Source organism: Zootoca vivipara, chromosome 5, assembly GCF_965207765.1.
Source record: "Zootoca vivipara chromosome 5, rZooViv2.hap1.1, whole genome shotgun sequence".
Classification (NCBI taxonomy): Eukaryota; Metazoa; Chordata; class Lepidosauria; order Squamata; family Lacertidae; genus Zootoca; species Zootoca vivipara.
The window spans coordinates 69,277,712-69,296,540 of NC_142588.1; the positions used below are offsets into that span (position 1 = coordinate 69,277,712).

An 18,829-nucleotide genomic window follows, 5' to 3' on the forward strand; every position below is an offset into this window, starting at 1 on the left:
TTAGCCGTCACAAGTCTGTGTGATTTTGGAATTCAAAGAAGAAATGTGCAGGGCAGCACACCTCAGAATCCACAGCCACCACCAGCTTATTGGAAAAGGGATAAATGGATAATTAAACTTAATATAAACTACTGAGTAGGGATCTAGTCATAATGGAGGTCCAGTTAAGTGGTAATTGTATATAGTAGATGATTTACAATAATAACAGTGTCTGCCCAGCCAGATCTTTACAACAGGGGAATGTAACAGATTATTTTGGCAAGGTTGAGGAGCAGAGATTATGCTCCAGATTACAAGCAAAATGGTAGAGCAAAAAAGTATGTTTTGCAACCTGTGCACATCATGGCCCATCATGGCTTCCCTTACAGTACAATTTTATAATGTCTTCTCAGAAGTAAGCCCCATTGAGTTCAGTGCTTCCAAATAAGTGTAGGATTCTAGTATTCATGCCTTATAAACATGTGTCATATGTAGTTACAGATTCTGTTATGACATTTAACTTTTTTTTGAGTGGGGAGGGAGCATAAGACATAAGATATGCAAATCTGCAAATTAGGGCCCTTAGATTTGAAAAGCGTAACTCAGCTTTAAGGGGTACAGCAGAATAGAGATGGAGGGAGCTGTTACATGTGTGTGTGTGTGTGTGTGTGTGTGTGTGTGTGCCTACATTTCTGTGTATGGGGAGATGTGTGGAGCTCCACAGGTTTATCAGGCACAGGGCCCCATGCTTTCAATCTGCTTATAAAACTTACCTGCTGTTTGTTGAGGAATCCAGGTGCCTTCCTGAATATGCTTCTGCACGTTTTTGTTTGCTGAGATACCCCCTTGGTTTCCCAGAGGCCACATTAACTTCTGCCAATGGTTCTGAGACTTCATCAAGGACTTCTCTTTGTTCTGTTTCTATCTGAATTAAAGGCACTTCCCTTAGGCATACAGAACAGCTTGCATGGTTCGTAGGAAAAAATCCAGGGGATGAAGAATGTGTTTTTTTCACATCTAAATCTATTCTGTCTCCTATTGGTTTACAGTTTTTTTGCATCCCTATTGGGACATGTCTGCTGTCTGCTGTGTGATCTCTGTTTGCAGAATCTTGGTGATGGACAATTAAAGTCTTCCCGCTTTCAACAATATTTGCAGCTAGCCTGTTTGCATACTGTTGAACATGCGGTGGGGAGTCGTGAGGATGCTGGTCAAGCTCTGAAACTTCCACGTCATTTGCTATTATTTTGTTCTTGCACATTAGAGCTTTTATGGAATTTGCCCATGTCTCATGAATCAGCATGTCGGTTGCCTGATCAGTCCTACATCTTTGGTACAGGTAAGAGTCTGATTTGCAAATCCCTGAAGAGGAAGCCGTGCTGATTGGCTCTACACTTAAAGAATCCCTGTGGCCATTGCGAGAGAAGCCATCTAATGAATTTGCTTTGATGGGCACATTCACTGTTAGCCTAGAAGCCGAGCTTCTGCTATCGGGCACTGAGGACTGTCTAAAACAAAAAGGTGAGCGTTGGGAAGGAGGTAATAAATTGCTACTCCAGTCCTTAGCACTCCTAGCAGAAGACACATTCTCTCTATTTTCCTTTTCAATTTCCCTCAGCATATATCTATAAAATTCTTCTGTTATGCTTTCTGTGCTGGACTGTTTGGATGGGCAACTTGGCCTCACATTGAGGTGGCCATTTTTCTTGGCAACTTGTTGCATTGCAGAAGTCAAGATGTTATTTGCATTCTTCCCAGCATAGTAGTCAAGCAGTAAATCAAACTCTCGACCTTCGTTTTCCATCTGGTTGACCATAAACCTTGAAAACTCGTCCGTAATGCTCTCACAGCTGGACTGTTTGGAGATGGAGCTAGTCCTGCTTATTGGCTGCCCTAAAGTGTTTGTGAGACCCAAAGTATTCGCAGACCCTTTGGAATCGGAGTCCTCCTCCGGGATGCTTTCACAGCTGGATGCGTTGACTCTGCTCCATCTGTCACAGTGCAGTCTATTTCGAGGGTGGTTTGGGCTTTGCCACGGATTATCAGCCACAGAGAACTCAGCCAAATTCACAATTTTAGCAGCTACTTCACTGGCAAAGCTATTGCATGGATCCGGTGTGTCATCAAGGTTAATGGATTCGTCCACCACTCTGTTCATAAGCCTTTCTTTCAGCTCAGGGTGCTCATCCGTTTTCCTCTTGATCTCACTAAGCCTGGGCGGCCGATGCTTTCTCATGACCGATCCACTGGACTGTGCCTCCTTCTTCCTTTTCATGCTTCGGCATGACAAAGCTTGGGGCATCAAATATTCGCCGCCTCTTTTCCACGCGCAGAACCAAGGTTGCTTGCCGTTTGAATTGTCAAGGCAAATGGCAGCAATTTCTGTTGCCATAGAGACCACTGTCTCTGCCAATTCCTCTGCAAAATCTGCTACGCAGTATTTATCTGCTGGATGCTTCAACTGTAGCAGAGGTTGGGAAGGCAACAAACCCTGATTACCCAATAAGGAGAGGCTCAGTTGAGCTTCATTGTGCCATGTGGCACCACACATAGGCTTTTCATGACTTTCTGTACTTGGTGCAGTGTTGGAAGGTGGACGTTCCTGAATGCCATGTCTGCATTCATTGGCTAGTGTTGTATCTTCTCTGCTGGTAAACGACCGGAGTTCTTTCTTTGTATGATTGCTGGTACTGGGATGTATGGATTTGTAGCACTCTCTTGCAGTTCTTTTCAAATACCTTTTTTTGGGAGATGCTTTTCCAGAAGGTGAGCTATGAGCATTGACCCTAGGTGGTGAAGCTGCACGAGGTGCGGCCAATTCCCGGGTCTCCAGCACAACGTCCCCTTTGATGTCTTTTGTTGTGGGTACAACATCAATGTTAGGGCTAGTGCCACAAAAAGTACTAGGAGGCTTATTATCAGAGTCGTCTGGAGATGGTTGTAATAGATCATTTGTAGAGTCCTTTGGTTGGCTCTCCATTGCCTGCCAGCTAAGATTATCTTCAGCAAAAGTACTTAAAGACTCAGTGAGTTGTGTGATATCACTCATTTTCTTACAAGTGAAGTACAGCACATCAAAAAGCAGCTTATTTGCAGTTGCAATAAAAACATCTTGGGTACTGAGGTCTACGTTGCTTTCAGATCGTTTGTTTAGCTGCTTCTTCCTGGCCTCTTCCACTGAGTGTCTCAGAATAACATTGGACAAGTTCTGGGCAAGTTCATCAACAATCACTTCCTCCAAATGGGGAACTGAGGGCTTTGTCACAGCCTGGACAATTTTCCCATTTACAGATTCCATAAAGTCGCCTAGGTTTCTGTACGTTTCAGGCTTGGCTAACACTAAGGATGCCTCTTTGAATAATGCTTGTGCAACGCTATTGTTCAGGTTCTCCATGCTGCTCCCTACGGCTATGCTACAGTGAAGAGTGATGGCTGCCGATGTCTCTGCGGCAGACAAGAGTCCACCGGAGGCTGCAGGATACTTATCATCTTTCTTGTCACCAAGACCACAAACTGCAACAGCACTGGCTACTTGAGTCATGCCGCACAGGGCAGATGGGAACGAGTAATCCACAGGCGGGCTGTTACTGACGCCTTGGGGAGAGTTTTCCTCCAACTCTTCATTAGAAATTGTTTGAGAGTCTGCAGCTTCCTGTTCTCTTTTGAGCTTTTCTGCGGCATGAGGGCTCGATATGGTACCAAGGACTGTAGCGGCACAGGCCAAAGCCACTTCCAAGGCACTTTGGGTGCCTCCACTGTTGTCTTGCAACCAGTCTGCAGCTTCACGGGGACGCTCAACGTCAGACCAAGGACACAAATTTGGTAAGCTAGATCCAGGCCATTCAGATGTGTTTTCGGAGCCATCTGGACTTTGAACTATGACAATTTTGGGGAGTTCGTTCCATGGTCGTGAAGCCATCGCATCCTGTGCTGCATATGCAGCTGGAGTTAAGGAGCTACCAACAGAGATGCTGATGGCAGCCTCTTTGGTAAAAGTAGACTGAGACAACCTGATGAATGCGTCTTGCAGGACTGACTCTGCCAAATTTGTAGCAAACTGACCTGCTGTGGCCTGTTCATTTTGCACGGGAGGATTATCTGTTCTTTCATCTCTACAATCCAAGGTGTCTAAACGTACGTCTTGTTCTTCTGCTGCATCATCCAGAGAAATAATGTCCTCCTTGGTTGCTGCGGCCAACAACACGTCTTCCGACACATCCGAATTGTCCGTATCACCTCTGGAAGAGTCTTCCAGATCATCAGTATTAGAGGATGATTTAGATTTCCCAGCTATACCAGATTTCCAGTGCTTACTGGCTTTGTCCACAGTTCGCAAAATGCTGTCTTCGCCCTCACCATTCAAGTCCTCATCCGACGAGCTTGAAATCCTAGCAGGAGCTGCGCTGTCTTTGTTAATACAATTCGCTTCCACAGCAAATGGCGACCTGGGATTTTTGCACTGTAAGCTTTCAAGTCCTTTCCCTCCATGCTTTTTGAACTCTGCTGAGGACTCGGTGACATTCAGTTTTTCCTGACCTGGAAAATGAAAAGCAACATGTTAGCCTTTAGAAAACCAGCCACCGTGTCCTGAAAAGTAGACGTGCCAAAGTAGCATGAAGAGGAAGTGTGCAATCACCATGTATAATGACCACATTTTCCATCTCGCGAGCAATGGTATTTAACGGCACGAGGGATTTTGGATCTTCCTCTAATTTCATTGCTTTCAAGCGGCAATTAAATGTATGCACCAATTGATGCCGAGTGCTATTTACATGAGCACAAGCCCTTATGTATTTGACTGCGCAGACTGTGACAGATTCACTTTCAGTCAGCAGGATTTTACCGTTTTTATATTCATCGGCCTCACTCTCATCTTCGAAGTGTTCGGAAGCTGTAAGAAAATCTTCTTCTATTGAGGACACGGAGCAGTTAGTGTCGTCCTCAGGCTTTAAGATGTTGGCCTCGATGTGCAGCTGCTTCTCCTGCACAAGCTCCAGCCCAATCAGAAACTTGTTTATTTCAAAGATGATGCAGTTTGTGCTGTTCTTTCTGTTTCCTCTTGCACACTGAACCAGACAGACATCTGCCAGCCAAGAACACTGGAGGGAGAAGAACAACAACACCCAAATTCCAGTGATGCAACTAAACAGAAAATAAATAACTTTTTATATAAAAAAAATCCATTTTCTCCTAGCTATGCTCCGCAACAAAACATCACCACCAACACCAGCAACATTTTAAGGCTGTAATCCAATGGACGCAATGGACTCCCATGCACATAAAGGAGCTTTTTCTTCCTTATCTGTCTCCTCTAGTCATACTGCACACCCTCAGCATCAGCTCTGGAGGGTTAGGAAATAATAGTCATACCTCGGTTTAAGTACGCCTCGGTTTGAGTACTTTCAGTTTAAGTACGCCGCGGACCTGTCTGGAACGGATTAATCCACTTTCCATTACTTTCAATGGGAAAGTTCGCTTCAGGTTAAGTATGCTTCAGGTTAAGTATGGACTTCCGGAACCAATTGTGTACTTAAACCGAGGTACCACTGTACCTAAAACTATATAGTTATTAAGTCTGTATGTGTGAGGGTCTGCAGAAAAGGTTTTGTTTTTGTGTTCTCTAACATCCATTTTTCAAAATACAGTGGTACCTCTACTTACGAATTTAATGCGTTCCGAATGCACATTCGTAAGTCGAAAAAAATTGTAAGTCGAATCCCATAGGAATGCATTGGGAGAAAAAATTCGTAAGTTGAAGCAATTCCTAAGTAGAAGAAATCCTATCTAAACCACATCCAAGATGGCGGACGGAGCAGCCATTCGTAAGTAGAAACATTCATAAGTAGAGTTATTCGTAAGCAGAGGTACCACTGTAAAAAGGTAAAGGGACCCCTGACCATTAGGTCCAGTCGTGACAGACTCTGGGGTTGCGCGCTCATCTCGCATTATTGGCCGAGGGAGCAGGCGTATAGCTTCCAGGTCATGTGGCCAGCATGACAAAGCCACTTCTGGCAAACCAGAGCAGCACACGGAAACGCCGTTTACCTTCCCGCTGTAGCGGTTCCTATTTATCTACTTGCATTTTGAGGTGCTTTCGAACTGCTAGGTTGGCAGGAGCTGGGACCAAGCAACGGGAGCTCACCCCGTCACAGGGATTCGAACCGCCGACCTTCTGATCAGCAAGCCCTAGGCTCAGTGGTTTAACCACAGCGCCACCTGGGTCCCACCTGGGTTCATAAGTAGAGTTATTCGTAAGCAGAGGTACCACTGTAAATGAATCTAAATATGTATTTGTATTTCCCCCCCAAAGACGCCCATGGTCTTTTTATACACGAGTGTCTCTGTACACTAGCTACCTAGAATGCATCCTGCCGTATTTCTGGCATCTTCCCTTTGAGCATCCGACACTGAGGCATTCCCAAAGACTGATTGAACGTCCGTACCTGGGGTACATCAAAACGAGCCTGAAGGCTCCCTGAAGTCAATCCGCTCAGCAGGATGATTTCATTCTCTTTGGGAGGCTGTACATTCATAGAGCTGATAAGCTTTGGGAGATTTGGAGAGATACCGATCAACCTCTGAAGCACAAGAAACACGAGCATGAGAGGCGAACCACACTTCTCTATATAGCCATGCTATCACACTGACAGTAGGAGCCCTTATCAAACCAAAGTTGCCAGACAGATAGATGAATACATGGCACAGTACCCTGGATGAGCATCTGGCCCCTTCACTCCTTGGCTTCTGTGTTCTAATTTACATTAGAATAATAAGAGTGGCCATGTTTCCTGCTTATCAGAGGACAGTGTCTATTTTAAGGTGTCTTCTCTTTGAGGACAGTCCGGTCCAAGTCTGATTTAAAGGTGACAAACCATAAAAAGGAGAGCAGAAGCTTAGAAAATGCCCACCACCAAGAGTTAGAAGATTGAGCAGGCTCACAGGTCACCTGGTATGCTCCCACTATGCTGAGAAGCATTATATTTCTATTTGAATTGCAGTACAGTAATTATTTTTTTAAAGATTGTGCCAGCTCCACAAAATGCATACGCTTCTGCCACCAGTTCTCACATTACTCAAAATATATGAATATTCTACACGTACACTTAAAATATTTGTGTAAAATGCTTTACGTAATCGGCACCTGTAACTTAACACATCACAAACTGTTGCAACTTTAAAATGTGATGGAATCCAACAGGCTAAGCCAAGGGGTAGCAAACACTGTGAAGTTCAGATGTTGTTGGAATGCAACTCCCACCATCCCTGATCAATGGCTATGCTGCTGGAGTTGAACAACATCTGCTGTGCATTATGATGATGATGATTATACTGCCCTATACCTGCAGGCCTCAGGGTGGTCCACAGAATAAAATCAAAATATGAAATCACAAGACACATAATCAAAATAAGAACAACAGCAACCCAATACCCCCTCCCCCCAAAGAAAACCCCATTTTAAAAAGACATAGGCTAAACCTTAATGTCATTACATAACTCCACTACAGGGGACAAAGGCTAAGTTACTATAAACCTACAAGATTACAAGGTATGGGGAATGTAGTTGTCGAAAACGCAAGGAACTGCAGGGCATTCTTGCTTAGAGTTCAGTGATGGGAGTGCTTAGATGCAGGGAATAACTACAGGGATGATAAAGGACCTGGAAGATATATTTAGCAGAGATACAGTAAGTTTTAAGAAGGAAATCCTTCATGCTTTTCCAAGGATTTTAGAGGGCATCAGAAAGGAAAAAAAGAGACTGCACTGTATCCTCAGAGGGTCAGACAGGAGTAGGGTTAAATTGCAAAAATAAAATAATGCTTTAGCCAACTATTAAGGAAAGTTTTAACCATAGGAACAGTTATGCAAATGAACATATAGTATAGGTATTTATAGGATCTCCTTCCTTGATGTTTCCCAACAGGACACGCTAGACAGTCATCTGATAGGCATTGTTCCTGGGGAGAACTGCTTCATGATGGGTAAAGGCTTTTCTTCTTCCAGAAATCCTCATGTTAGAAGAGGGTGATGCTACCCAGAGCCTCGTTTGGTATGGTAGATGAATGCAGAGCAGCCTTACCACTAGGAGAAAGGGCTCCATGGACTGAGGGCTCAGCTCCTTCCCACTCCAAACAATGACCAAGTCAAAGTCATTGTAAATAAATTCTCATCCTTGGGTTATTCCTTGAGGTCAGGTTAGTTGCTTCCTGCTGTAGCAAGCTTCTGAAACTAAATGGGTTGCTATCACAGAAAGGCATAGGGTGTTGTGACTTAATGTAATGGCTTGGGCTAGATTGCACTAGGGCAGAGACGGGGAACATGTTGCCCTCTAAATGTTGTTGGACTCCAACTCCCTCCAGCGCTAGCAAGCATGATCAATGGTCAGGAATGATAGGAGCTATAATCCAGTAACATCTGAAAAGCCACAAGTTCTCCATCTGTGGACTAGGGGGTTGGAACTGCTTTCTTCCATTTCTGAGTCTCTGGCCTAATTCAGATTTGCATCTGCTGAGTGCCTCTTACCACTAGTAAGCCTGCAGGTAAGGCCGTTATTCTAGGGAAGCAATGGTTGTGCAATAGTGGGAGGTGTAGTGGGTCAGTGATGCTCATATGACCTCCTGACAGCTGTCATTGCTGCTTATCAGGAGGGAAAGGGAGAGGTGGCGCTGAAGTTGTTGTGTATAGATTGGCTCCACCAGTGTATTGGCAGCACATTGAGCTCCCCACCACCTCCCTCCCCTTCTCCTTCCCCGTAGGTAGCAATGACTCAGCTGTAAGGAGAGCCCCACCACCAACCCCATGCTGTCTGCTATTGTGTTTGTGTGCTTCCATATGAAGGTTGTATACATGGCAGTTTCAAAACAGTGTTTCTATTCCCCCTCTCAGAGGTGGGTAGCGGTTCAGACATCTCTTCGTCTTTCTATTGACTTTCCTGTGAGTAGCAAGAGCTACTTCTGCATTTGCACACGTTGTGTGTATTAGCAGAGCACTTGCCTGTTTCATGAGTTCATCACTGCAGTTACCTTCATGGGCATCCACATTCACAAAGCAAACCTGCAGTTGGAGAGGAAGAAAGGAAGGAAAAGAGCAAGTAAGATTCTGAAACTCCCACAGAAGTATCTAGCAAACTATTCGGAAATAAAGCCAAGGTTATTTTTCCCCCTAAACAATTTGTGCAGTGTATCAGCTTCTGCCATGAAAGAGAGGATTGTCAAAGGTAAGTGGTTCATCACTTGGGGGAATCACGCTGGAAAGAAATAAAGTATTCAGTTAAACTGCAACATAGAAAACCAAATTAGTTTTATTTGTTTGCATTGTCCAGTGAGCCTATCCCTAGGATATTCCAATACCCCCATCCCCTCCCCCCAAAAACCCCCAGAAAGCACTCCTTGGATACAGAGCAAGCTCAGTTCTCATTGTGCTGTACTTTCTTGGGAAGGGGCTTCCCATAATAAGCATGCTAAAGCTGGCCAGTTTATGGCCCACTGCTTCCTTCCTTCACCCTCCTACCATCCAATGGTGCATCTTATAATAACTGCAGATTTCCTCAGCCTCTTTAGAAATAAATATTGCAGTGTTTCTAACAGCCCCCCCCCCTGTTTCTTTCTTTCAGAATTTGGAAAGTCAATGATGCTTATACTTCCCCTTAAGGGTATCCTTATCCTCCTTTGCAGGAGAATAATTAAGCTTGCTCTAAAAGAGCAAATTACACAGAGAGCTGGAAACACAACTTCAAAATGCTTACAGTGGAAAAAAGTCACTTTAGCAAACACATGAATTGGAGAAAATGGAAGAGTTTTGTACTTCACAACATCTAAACCCTCCTCCCATTATCCTTCCTTAGCAATACACTGAATGGCATTATTGGATGGCCATCTGTCATAGATGCCTTAGTTGAGATTATTGGAATGCAGGGGGTTGGACTAGATGACCCTCGGAGTCCCTTCCAACTCTACAATTCTATGATCTATGAAATACCACAAATGAAAAAGAAGTCTCTGTATACCCTTGGGTGTTTGGGAGTAGCTAATTACTTGTGCATATGATAAACATTTTTATTTCAGCAAGCCTACCCAGACATGTAGAATGTGGAATGCTGTGGGTTATAATTTGGTTTTAACTTTCCAGTGAATATATATATATATATATATATATATATATATATATATATATATATATACACACACACACACATATATATATATATATATATATATATATATATATATATATATATATATATAATAGTTGTTTATAATCTTTTTTTTAAAAAAAACAACCCTGATGATTTCGTTGTTTTGCTCTTTTTGTAAACAGCTTTCCAGGTTTGTTTGTTTGTTATAAAAAAAATCATCATCAAGCCAGATGTATATTTTATGAAATATTAACCAGATCCCAGTAGTGATGTATGGAAGTGAGAGCTGGACCATAAAGAAGGCTGATCGCCGAAGAATTGATGCTTTTGAATTATGGTGCTGGAGGAGACTCTTGAGAGTCCCATGGACTGCAAGAAGATCAAACCTATCCATTCTGAAGGAAATCAGCCCTGAGTGCTCCCTGGAAGGACAGGTCCTGAAGCTGAGGCTCCAGTTCTTTGGCCACCTCATGAGAAGAGAAGATTCCCTGGAAAAGACCCTGATGTTGGGAAAGATGGCGGGCACAAGGAGAAGGGGACGATAGAGGACGAGATGGTTGGACAGTGTTCTCGAAGCTACGAACATGAGTTTGAGCAAACTGCGGGAGGCAGTGGAAGACAGGAGTGCCTGGCGTGCTATGGTCCATGGGGTCATGAAGAGTCAGACACGACTAAACAACTACACAACAACAACAACCAGATACCAAGTTATAGCCTCATAAGCATGCCTTGTTGTTGTTGTTTAGTCGTTTAGTCGTGTCCGACTCTTCGTGACCCCATGGACCAGGCATGTCAAACCTGCAGCCCTCCAGATGTTTTGGCCTACAACTCCCATGATCCCTAGCTAGCAGGACCAGTGGTTGGGGAAGATGGGAATTGTAGTCCAAAACATCTGGAGGGCTGCAGGTTTGACATGCCTGCCATGGACCACAGCACGCCAGGCACTCCTGTCTTGCACTGCCTCCCGCAGTTTGGTCAAACTCATGTTCGTAGCTTCGAGAACACTGTCCAACCATCTCGTCCTCTGTCGCCCCCTTCTCCTTGTGCCCTCCATCTTTCCCAACATCAAGGTCTTTTCCAAGGATTCTTCTCTTCTCATGAGGTGGCCAAGTTAGGCAAAGACAATTTACCAACTCTGCAGCAAACAATGAAGCAATCCTACTTCCCACATGCCATTTGAAGACACAAAATAGCTCCTTAGAGGAGCGAAGCAGAGCTTTCCCTGGCTTTCTGTCATCACTGCACTGGGCAAGTGGTGGCCAAGCTGATGTGTTGCATCAGAGCAAGTCACTTTACCTCAAACAGGTGAGGCTCATTCATGCTGCACAGGACAATCCAGTAGCCTGTTTGCCCTTAGGAGAAAGTTCTGTATCTGCTGAGAGCTGTTTATAGACAACGGCCTTGAAGATGTATGGGCTGCTGGATCATCCAATACAAAGCTCAGAAGCGACCTACCGTAAGCTTGAGTCAAAGCGATGGTGTGCGCTGCCACAGCCACAACTCACCCAGCACAATGGTAGGTAAGAAAAGAGATTGTTTATCTGTTTTCCAAATTTAAATTCTGTCTTTCTAAACACACGGACAAATATACCTCAACTCAAGGCAGTTGACGGCATGCATATTGTGAAAACAATAAGCTAAACACATGAATAATCTATTAAGATGCTAAAAGTAGACAAACAACAGAGAGAAAGGCAGCAAATAATGAGTCCCGAAAAATCCCTGCTGAAAAGGAAAAGCATTGACTACCAGCTGAAAGGAGAGCAGCAAAGGGTTGTGGACAATTTCTTTTGGAAGGGTGTTCTATTGCCTTGGCACCACCTGATAAGGTCCTAGCCACTATCCCCAACAACCAGGTATGCTTAGCTGTTATAGAGAGACACTCCACAACTTGGTTTTCACACATACACACTCGCACATGGAAACCCTAATCAGGCACAGGGATCCTGTGGCCCTACAGATGTCATTGGACTACAGTTCCCATCAGCCCCTAGCAAGTACGACTGATGGTCAGGGATGATGGAAGCTGTAGTCCCACCAACACCCAGAGAGTTCAAAGTTCCCTGTCCCTGGTCCTGAAGGCATAGTTACTCATATTTTGCAATACTAACAACAGCAGCAACAGAAAGCAAAACTAACTGGAAGAGTTACTTTGCTGCACCAAAAATGATTGGAACTATTAGAATACCAGCTGACAGAACATTGCTAATGATGCTGGAACATGACACAGAACCATAGTCGGTTCATCCAATACCTTTCAGTGAGGCAGGACATTCCATAGCAAAATTGTGTTAAGAGATTATCATATACAACAAAAGAATAAACCAATGATCAGGCAGATCACAGCATGCTAATGAGGAAGCTACAGGAACATCAAGGGGAGGGGTTTATGCAGGGCAAAGAAAAAGACGCATGCCATTCACAATGCAGCAATGGCAACAATTTGTTGCATATTGAGTTTTGCATTAACTTAGTACTGACTCAAGTCTGTGTAATATGTAACTTATCGCATGCACAAAACATGGACATCTGCATAACAGGTTGCATAGCAGATGGCCAGATTCAACCCTCCTAAGAAGAATCAAGAAAGGGCAAAAAACCCCACCAAAACCACCCTTATATTTCTTTTTAAAAGCTTATTCCCCGCCCCAACTCACCCAGCCTTAGTTATGTAACTTTTTGGGATATACAACATAACATTCCCTTTAAATATACTAAAATATGGGTCAAGTTGGATGGTGCACATCACTGTAACCATGAGGCTTTGCACTAGGCTAACTTCCAGGAAGTGCTGCTTGTTAGAAATGTAAATGTCAAAGCTATAAAGATACCCCACAGCTATAAAACACAGCTCTATTTACAAAGTGTACTGGACTCAGTACTAAATGAATTGTTCATGAGGACATCCTCTTTTATGGGCTTTTAAAAAGTCTGTTCTCTCTTTCTGTTAATATGTGAAAAACATGCACATGTGACAATTCCAAGCAAACAGTGCAGTGAGCTGTTGGTGAAACAATTAAATTGCCATTAAATAATGGTCCTATCCAGAATGTCTATATATATATATATATCTATCCATTTTTAACACTTTTAACACATGGTATTTTTTAACCTGTGGTATTTTTTAGCAGACTGGTTTGAAATTTGGCACATTCACCAATCTGATCAGGTAAATCATGTATACAAAATTTCGCATTATTAACTCAACAGGTGGCGCTTTCATAAGCAATAGAGTTTGGGGGCTTACAATAGTAGAACCTTGTTATTTGTTACTCAAGGTGTGCCTCCTCTTCATACACTTCTTTGTAAAGATAGATGCGTGCTATGGATGAAGCTGTGGGGGTTACATGTGCACCAAAGCTTTGGTCTGGTCTGGTCTGGTCTGGAAGATCCACTAGCTTGAAAAAGAGATTATTAGTTCCTGTCTTTATATTGGCCCCCTTATTCAATTCTACATTGAATCAATTTGTGTTCAGAACAAATAAGGAAGTCTGCTGATTTTGCTTTCATTTCAGAAACTGCACCAGCTAGTCTGCTCTAATAAAAAGAACATTTCCCTGGATTGGGGACATTATGTCCTTATGTTTTCATTAGATACTGTATCCCTGATCATGTGGGTAGGTTGGAGCTAAATGGAAACAACCTTCTTCCTAAATTCACAAGTAGGAAATTAGGGTGGTGGTCTGACAATTTCAGGAGCAAGGGCATTATTATTATTATTAGTAGTAGTAGTAGTAGTATTCTACCTTCTATTTGAAAAGTTTATTGTAGTAGTAGTGGCTGTGGCAGGACTTCTTTAATGCTGCAAGCATTAATCAGGCTAAGTTGAGCATTTTGAACACTCTGAAATACAGTACTATATAAATGTGAAGTATAATCATGTATGCTTCATTATGTCCCAGAGAAAACATAAATTCATTTCTTGTTTTTTCACCCAGTTTGTTAATCTAGTAAATGCATTATATGCACACCTAAAACAATATTGAATCAGATACATGAAATTGTGCATTGAAGTGCATTTTTCAGCCAATGATCTCCGATATAAAAGGACAGAAATAGATTCTGTACTTTTATGCCAGAGATCATTGGCTGATGACAGCTATAAAGGCTGCTCCAGTGAATGATAGATCCTGTTGAGAGGTTGCTAACCTATAGTTACTCAGCAGGTCACATTTAAGTACTTTTCTCTGCTTTTTCTCTTTGCCCTCCCTGTTCAAAGTTGTGCCAAGGTACTACTGAATTCTAGAAGTCCTGTTTATGTGATAATCTAGATATGGGTAACCAAATTACAAATTAAAACCTTCTACCAAAACCCAGGTTGACTGCAAAGCTGCTTCAAATGTTAAAGGTAAAGGGACCCCTGACCATTAGGTCCAGTCGTGACCGATTCTGGGGTTGCGGCGCTCATCTCGCGTTATTGGCCAAGGGAGCTGGCGTACAGCTTCCAGGTCATGTGGCCAGCATGACAAAGCTGCTTCTGGTGAACCAGAGCAGCACACGGAAGCACTGTTTACCTCCCCGCTGGAGCAGTGCCTATTTATCTACTTGCACTTTAGCCATGTAATATTAGGTCGTGTCATTTAAGGATGAATTTTTTTTGGAATTTGCTCAATGAGGGGTTCTAAAAATATGTTATTGCACATGAGGAATCCAAATCTGCAATTATTTTTATGATTGGTTGATGTTTAGCTTGGTAAATTGAGATCTGTTTCGGCTTTTTTTAAAGTGTATTTCAAACAGATCTCAGGTTGCAATATCACATAATATATATGTCAATTTGCTTCTTAAATAGTATTCAACATGAATAGTATTCAACTGTTCAAATTAGTGCAGGGAAGGACTTTCTGAAGATGTCATGGTTTCTTTTTACAGTGGTAATGAGACTTCTCTAGTCCCTCAAGGCTGAGGTTCAGATTCTGAATGAAAACTTATGTCTACTGATAATTTCACTTTTGTACTACCCTGAAATGTACTGCAATGGTAATTACTGAAATTGGTATTTTGAAAACAGAGATAGAATTAAAAATTTAGGGTGCAATCCTAACCCCACTTACCTTGGAGTAAGCCTAATTTAATTCAATAAGACTTACTTCTGAGTAAACACATTTAGGACTGCAGTTTTATAGACACAGGGAAATGTGGACTGCCTATTTGACAAATTAATTCCTCAGAAAGGTGGGTAGTACTAGACTTGGAGCTTTGCAGTGGGGAAAAGGAAGGTTTGAGGTGGAAAGCAAAGATAAAGTTGGAGAAGAGTCTAGGGCTTTCTCCCACCCATCTCTTCAATGGTTCAAATCACCCCCACCTCCTGCTACAGTAATATAGCATCACACAGTTCTGATGGAGACAGAGGTCTGCATCAGTCATGCCTACTTAGCCCAGCCTTTGCTGACCCGGTACCCTCCCAGCCAGCTGATGGCCAGCCCTCCAAAACAGTTGGGGGGCACCAAGTTGGCAGAGCCAAATGATGGTGTGCTCACATTGACTGGTACCATGTTACTTTCCTTTGTACCGCATCCAGCTAAGCGGAGTGTTCGCCAACTCATTTTCATATCTCAATTCTGTTCAGATTGGAAGAAAATTGAATTCATTTGGATACATGGTAGGGGGAGATCACAGCACAATTTTATACTTTAAGGAGGGGTGGGGGAAGATAGCTTAAAATAAGAATGATTTCCCAACAGTATCATAACTGAATCTCAAAATCATTGCTCCCTTGAGCTCCTTCAGCGTCTGGGCAAACATCTTTTGCAGAAGCTGGAGTCAGCTAAAGGCTAGAAATGAAAATGTTGTTTTGCATTATCTTCCTTTTGGGGAAAGCAAAATCCAACCCCAGGAATCACTAAAGAAAGGCAGAAGGCCAAGTGTTATCAAATTTAGTTTCCAGTGTTTCATTTCCGAAAACGAAGCAGAGTTCTTATTTCTGATGTCTCTTAGGATGATGCAAAACGGTGTCTTCAGCAAATTGCTATACTGGAGCCATCTGCTCCCCTAGCCTATTGAACAGCCCCCAATCATTTTGATGGGCATCAAAGTGCTGAGCCGCAGACCTGTCAAGTAAAATGAATTGCATTTATGATTTATTGAAATTCATAGGGAAAAGGCAAGAGAGCAGATGTGTGCAGGATCTGCAGTCTTTGATAAATCTTGGCTGTGTAGTGCCTTGATAATAATTGACACCAAGCCTCCACTTGCCAGATTGCCAGAAGTTAAGTACCACATGCCCTGTGCCAAGCCCCTTTCCTACCTAGGATGCCAGATGCCAAATCTCCTCTCGCTGGTTCTCAAAAAACACAAACAAGGTCTATTACGTTGTGCCGAGCCTTGGAGGGTTTGAAGAGGGTAGATGAGTCAGTCTCCATTTGGTCCCCTAAGGATGATGACATGACCAGATGCAGGTCAATTCAATTACAAGATGCCTTTAGTGGGTTCAGGCAACTTACTAGGCACACAAAGTCTTCCTAGTTCTGGCACTGGGGAATAAAAGAGACTGAAATGAGGATCAGCCTCTCATACACCTGGGCTCCTGGAAGAAGCCACGGCTTCCTGGTTGCAGAAACAACAGGATAGCTGTTTCACTGCTCTTTGCCTCTCCTTTCTTCCTCTCTCCTCTCATTACAACTCTCCTCTGCTTCCTCGCACTGTCTGCATCTATGCCTTTTCCTGCATTGTCCATTGGACTGACGAGCCAAATCAAAGCTTCCTCTTCTCTTCTCTTTTTAAGATTTCATCATTTGACAATTATTATCGATAATCAACAAAACTCTATTCCAGAAAAAATATTATTTCACATCATAATATTTTGCAAGTAAATGTAAATTAACAGAAGATATTTCTTCTAAGAGAATTCTAAACCTACTTGGATTTGTTTTCGCAGGTGGTTAAATATTTTCTTAACAAAAGGGCAACCAGTTTCCCCACAATTGATTTATATATTCACTTACCATTATCGCTCTCAAACACTAAGTTATTTTTGCCATTAGAGCCAAATACCAAACTTTATTAAGCCATTTTTTTTCCAGGGAGGGAGTAATGCAACTTGTGGTGCTATTCTGAGCCAATACCATCTTTGCAGCTGTTCACAAATAGGAGGAAAGCTCCTCATGGTCTTTTTTATGACAGGTGACATGTAGTTTAGAAATATCAATACTGGATCCAAGAAAACTTCCCATTTTGTTATTATTCTATTAATCACCTTCCAGTATTTTTGTACAAAGCTACATGTCCATCACATATATGTTAATAAGTTCCATTCTCCTTTTTGCACCTCCAACTTGTTTGTGAATATGATTTATTTATCGCTCCAGTAAATTACAGAAGTCTAGGTAAACATGAACAGGAGTGTAGCCTTGTTGAGTTGTCTTTGCTTCTCTTGCCTTACCTTTGGTTTCCCATTGACTCTGATCCTAGCTTTCAGCTGCAGGAACCTGCTTTTGCAAAGACATCCCCTCTTACAGGGAACACCGAACTGTCAAAAAGGCCCTGTCTCCAATCCAGAACAGGACAAATTTGCATTTAACCCCAACAGTCCAAAGTGAAAACTGGGAAGCAGGAAGACAGGCTTCTCTGAACCTGCCACGTGCAAGTTCCAAGGGTGCAGGTTATGACTTTTACTGCAGTCTATTTATACCATTGCTTCCTGGCAGATGGAACTGTAACCTTGAGCTACAGGAAGAGAAGGCAGGAAGTCTGTCACAAAAGTAGCTTTATAGTCTTTCCTTTATATAGGTCACCCATTTCAGATAAACAGCTATCTATGCCTCTTAAGTAATATAGACACTAGCCAGCTGGCCTGGAGAAAAGGATTAAGGTTGTTGCTGAACTCAGATTCTCTCATTCACACTCTACTGAAGGCAACATACTGTGTCTTCGTACCAAATCCATCCATCCAATTAAGCACCATCACCGGCACATTTTGAGAAGGGGACCAAGGACAAAAGCAAGGAGTCACTATGCAAAGAGAAGTAAAAGTTGAAGAGAGCTTGGCAGGGTAACATGTGACTGATAAGGATTCTTGGGGAAAATATTTACACTGAGTAAAGAATCGTGAATAAATTGGCTTCAATGGAAGAAGAAGAAGAGTTTGGATTTGATATCCCGCTTTATCACTACCCAAAGGAGTCTCAAAGCGGCTAACAATCTCCTTTCCCCTCCTCCCCCACAACAAACACTCTGTGAGGTGGGTGGGGCTGAGAGACTTCAAAGATGTGTGACTAGCCCAAGGTCACCCAGCAGCTGCATGTGGAGGAGCGGAGACACGAACCCGGTTCCCCAGATTACGAGTCTACCGCTCTTAACCACTACACCACACTGGTAAAGGTAAAGAGACCCCTGACCATTAAGTCCAGTTGTGGACGACTCTGGGGTTGCACGCTCATCTCGCTTTACTGGCCTTGGGAGCCAACGTGCAGCTTCTGGGTCATGTGGACAGCTTGACCAAACCAGAGCAGTGCACGGAAATGTCATTTACCTTCCCGCTGGAGCAGTACCTATTTATCTACCTTCCCGCTGGAGCAGTACCTATTTAACTGCTAAGTTGACCAGGAGCTGGAACTGAGCAACGGGAACTCACCCCATTGCGGGGAGTCAAACCGCCGACCTTCTGATCGGCAAGCCCTAGGCTCTGTGGTTTAACCCACAGTGCCACCTGCATCCCAGTTTCAATGGAAGGTACTGCCAAGTAAATGTGCTCACTGTTAGTATATGAAGCCAAGCTGA

General features: G+C 43.0%; 1 protein-coding gene across 3 annotated transcripts in view; it reads right to left on the bottom strand.

Moving 5' to 3' along the window:
* SPHKAP (SPHK1 interactor, AKAP domain containing) overlaps positions 1-18,829 on the bottom strand; it is a 77,559-nt gene that overhangs the window by 8,909 nt on the left and 49,821 nt on the right. For all 3 annotated transcript variants that reach the window (XM_088669089.1, XM_035133407.3, XM_060274525.2), the window contains exons 4-7: positions 8,971-9,030; positions 6,423-6,557; positions 4,823-5,078; positions 753-4,515 (exon numbers count right to left, since the gene is read on the bottom strand). In XM_088669089.1, coding sequence (XP_088525215.1) covers positions 753-4,515; positions 4,823-5,078; positions 6,423-6,557; positions 8,971-9,030 — 4,214 coding nt within the window. The remainder of the gene's footprint in view (positions 1-752; positions 4,516-4,822; positions 5,079-6,422; positions 6,558-8,970; positions 9,031-18,829) is intronic.